General features: G+C 50.7%; 1 protein-coding gene across 2 annotated transcripts in view; it reads right to left on the bottom strand.

The window, feature by feature from the left end:
• RNF149 (ring finger protein 149) overlaps nt 1-3,505 on the bottom strand; it is a 31,908-nt gene extending 28,403 nt beyond the window's left edge. The window contains exon 1 of one of the 2 annotated variants that reach the window (XM_037745506.1): nt 2,940-3,505. In XM_037745506.1, the coding sequence (XP_037601434.1) occupies nt 2,940-3,399 (460 nt within the window). In that variant the 5' untranslated portion in view covers nt 3,400-3,505. The remainder of the gene's footprint in view (nt 1-2,939) is intronic. The other variant, XM_017547916.2, reaches the window with a different exon arrangement.
• Nucleotides 3,506-3,890: the final 385 nt, after the last annotated feature.

Genomic DNA, 3,890 nt, shown 5'->3' with positions numbered 1-3,890 from the left:
AAAAAAAAAAAAAAAAAGAACTGTGAGAACCACTGAATCAGTGGTTTTTCTGGGCTCTAGCCACACTTGACTAAATACAGAAACCTAAGTCTGAGCTGTCTTCAAGGCTGTCTGTACACAGTCACCTTGTGACTTAATTCCATTCTCAAAAAGTCACAATACATTGTACCATTATACCCAATGGGGCCACATTATATAAGAGTCTTTTCATTTCTGCAGTCACCACTCAGTGCTGGCCCTTAAGTTCTACTTAGACTAGCCCCGCAGTCTAAGTGGATTGGGTTTCCAGCTTTTGCTCTGTTTAATCGCTCTGTCACACTAATAACCAAACTAATTTCCCTTTAAGGCCAGTGCTTCAAAATGTTGGATGATTTTGTCGGCCCCTCTCCGACTCTTTAAACATCTAGCAATATCTGGAGACATCTTTCATTGTCAGAACTGGAATCTAGTGGGTGGAGGCCAAGGATGCAGCTAAGATACCGTACAATGACAACCACCTACAAGACAACCACCACCCCAACACACAGAGACACACATGGGGTGGAGAGGTGGGGACGGAGAGGAAGAAGAAGGGGAGAGAGAGAGAGAACCAAGAATGATCTGGCCCTAGATGACTGTGTTGTCTCTGGCAAGTCATTTAAACTCCTTGAGTGTCAGCTTTCTCATCTGTATGTACTATATGGTCAAATACCTGCCTTAAAGACTGTTGGGAAAAGTGAGTCACTCTATGCAGAATACTAAGCTGTGCGAGCTGTGTCTGCAGACTGGACACTTCACTTATCTTTAAGTTGTTTTGTTGGTCTTTTCTCTCAAACAGAATTATTCTCTCACTAAAAAGACTAGAATGGACACCAATAATGGGAACAGAAGACCCCAAGAAGTGGAGTTCACATGAACATCAGAGGTGTTTTTCTTGGCCTGGATAAATTACATGTCAATAATATAAGCTGAACAAGTGCTACTAGTCTGAAAAGGTGTCTCTTAATGTTATTATAAAAAAATGCAGTAAGTAGATTTGGAAAACTGTAGGCTGATGAACCTGCCATTTGATAAAAACAAGTCTACATTAAGATGGGTGTATAAGGACCCAGCATCAGAGAATCATGGCAAACTAACCTCTTTTCTTTGACAGAACTACTAAAGTGGGGAACACTACTGACAGGATGTATCTGGAGTGCTATGTCAAATCTGACAAGATCTTTCATGACACTCTTGTGGAAACGCAGCCTGAGTACCATGACAATTAAATAGATCTGTAATCATTGGAATAACCGCACCAAAGGTGGTACCTAGCCCAGTGCCATCACACGGACATCTGCTCTCATTCCCACACCCTCCTTTCTGCTGCAACTGAGGAACTGTCCTTGGACCACCTGTGGCCAAGCCTCCAGTGTTCTGGACCCAGCCTTCTTGCCTTCTGGAAGACTCTAGCAGATCACTCCCACTCAATTTCAAACACACCCTACCAACTCGGTCCCACCCTCCCATACTCCCACAGTTTCTGCACATTCCTCTGCCTCTCACTCAATCGTCTTGAAAGAGTTGTCCTAACAGTCCTGTCTCTCAACTGACTATCCTTCCCATCATGTCACAAAATAGGCAATTTTGAGGTTATTTTTCTGTCCTCAATTTACTGTTAGGTCCTGAACTTGCACTCGGGAAGCCAAAACAGAACAAAAAACAGAAAGTAGGAAAAATGATGCCTGACTTAGTAGCAGTGGAAACTTAAAAAAAAAAAAAAAAAAAAAAATTAACCACATAAAGCTGAGAATGAGTCAACTAGTTGTGTGTGATGCTTAAAGTGATGTTATCTTACATAACAGAATACGTTAACTCTCTGTGTACCGGTCGTTATTTTACCTGGAACTTAGTTTCAAGAGTATTTTGCAAAATAAGACTTAAACTATGATTACTACCTGAAGATAGAACCTGCTGCCCTGGGGAATGGTATGTGTAGGAAGGGTCACCGGGCAAATATTAAAGTCTTTTTTTTTTTTTTTTCTTGAGGTCTTGCTCTGTCGCCCAGGCTGGAGTGCAGTGGGGCAGTCACAGCTCACTACAGTCTCGACCTCCTGGGTCTAAGTGATTTTCCCATCTCAGCCTCCTTAGTACCTGGGACTACAGGCGGGTCCCACCACATCCACTCGATGTTTCAAAATTTTTGTAGAGATGTGGGTCTCACTATGTTGGCCAGGCTGGTCTCACACTCCTGGCCTCAAGCAATCCTCCTGCCTCGGCCTCCCAAAGTGATAGGATTACAGGCGTGGGCCACTGTGCCCAGCAGCAAGGTCTTTTCTTGAATGAATACAGTAATTTTAAAAATTTGATCATAACTCAAGACTCGGTGAATTTGACTGGCAGTAGAGCCAGTGTTATAACCCTCAATTTAGCTAGTCACTAGAAAGCATAGGTCAAGGTTTACTGACTCAATCCGATCTGGATTTTCTGACTCAGAGTTTAGAATATTAAGACGTGATTCAAGAAAGTGAAGAAACCAGAGTGCCAGCGAGCCGTCACTTCATGTTGGTGAAAGAACAAGCCGATCCCGAGGCGCACTGGGGGAAGAGCTTGGATTCCTACCCACCCCTCCAACTTTGGGAAACGGTGAATGGAAAGGGGCCGATGATTAGGGATCATGAGATTCCCCACCTGTTAGAACCACAAGCCTCCTTCTGTGGATTCTAACGTCTTTAGTACTCCCTTTACCCCATCGACCAACGGCGAAGATCACATCTTGTCTACAAACTTGCCTCCCTCCCAACAGCACTAGGGGAGCCGCACAGAGCAAACGAGGGCTTCCCTGAAAGTTTCAACAGCCAGAGGCCCGAGTAGAGCCAGGCCCGCTTCGCGGCCTGCGATTAAAGGCCAAACCTGAAGACCCAGCCATTCGGCTGCCGCACAGAAGACCCCCTCCTGTCTCCGCGCTCTGGCCCGCTCACCCGCGTGGGACATGGGCACGGTGAGGTTCCCGTAGTGCTCCTCGTTGTAGAGGACCACGGCCGAGGCGTTCCTCCGTGCAGCCACCAGTACCTTCTCCTTGAAGGTGCAGCCCCCGCGAGCCACCAGGGCGACCCAGGGCGCAGACCCTCGGCCGTCAGGCGCGGGCACGAAGAAGCGCGTGTCCGGCTCGCAACCCTCAAGGTCTCCGCTGGGCGCCCGCGGGACGCCCACCAGGCCCTGAGCGCCTTCCTTGGGCGAGCTGTCGCCGAAGCGGCCGCTCTCCGAGACGCTCCACACCGTCATGTTGGTCTGCGGGTCCACGTACTCGGTGCTCACCACGGCGGAGAACCACTCGAGAGCCCGGCCCCGGGCCCCGGGCGGGCACAGGGCCAGGACGAGCAATGCCAAAGCCAGCGCGCCGCGGGCCCCCACGCCGGCCTCCGGCCCCCGCCACGCCATGGCAGCGCCGCAGAGCTGTCGAGGAGGAGTCGGGCTCACGCGCTAGTGAGCCGCAGCAGAGAAAAGCAGACAAACCGACGCAAACTGAAGCCCAGGAAGACTTAGGCGGGAGGCGGGGGAGAGGGGGGTTGGGTGGGGGGGAGGGGCCGCTGCGCACGCGCACTTAGCGGAGCGGCCGAAGGGCGTGGCCGGACCTGGCCCCGCCTCCGCCCGACCGGCTGCGTTGTGCGCAGGCGTAGGCGCCGCGGAGCGTCTGACCGCGAGTGGTCAGGGCGTCTGGCGCTCGTGGGCCGAGTCGGGCAGCGCAACCTACACCACAGTTTGCACCACAGCGGACCCCATGGGGCCGGGGCCGAGTTTGCGCAATAGGACGTGTAGCATCCCCGAAGTGAGGTGAAGTAACTCCAGAGAAACGGGAAGCTTCCCCGAAAGCAGGTGTGGGACCGTGGTTCTGTAAAATCGCTGAAACAGATGTTTGTGGAGAGTTTACT

The sequence above is a fragment of the Cebus imitator genome, unplaced genomic scaffold, assembly GCF_001604975.1.
Source record: "Cebus imitator isolate Cc_AM_T3 unplaced genomic scaffold, Cebus_imitator-1.0 Scaffold202, whole genome shotgun sequence".
Taxonomy (NCBI): domain Eukaryota; kingdom Metazoa; phylum Chordata; class Mammalia; order Primates; family Cebidae; genus Cebus; species Cebus imitator.
Note: the sequence above shows the minus strand (reverse complement) of the source record. Positions and strands in the feature narration are given on the sequence as shown.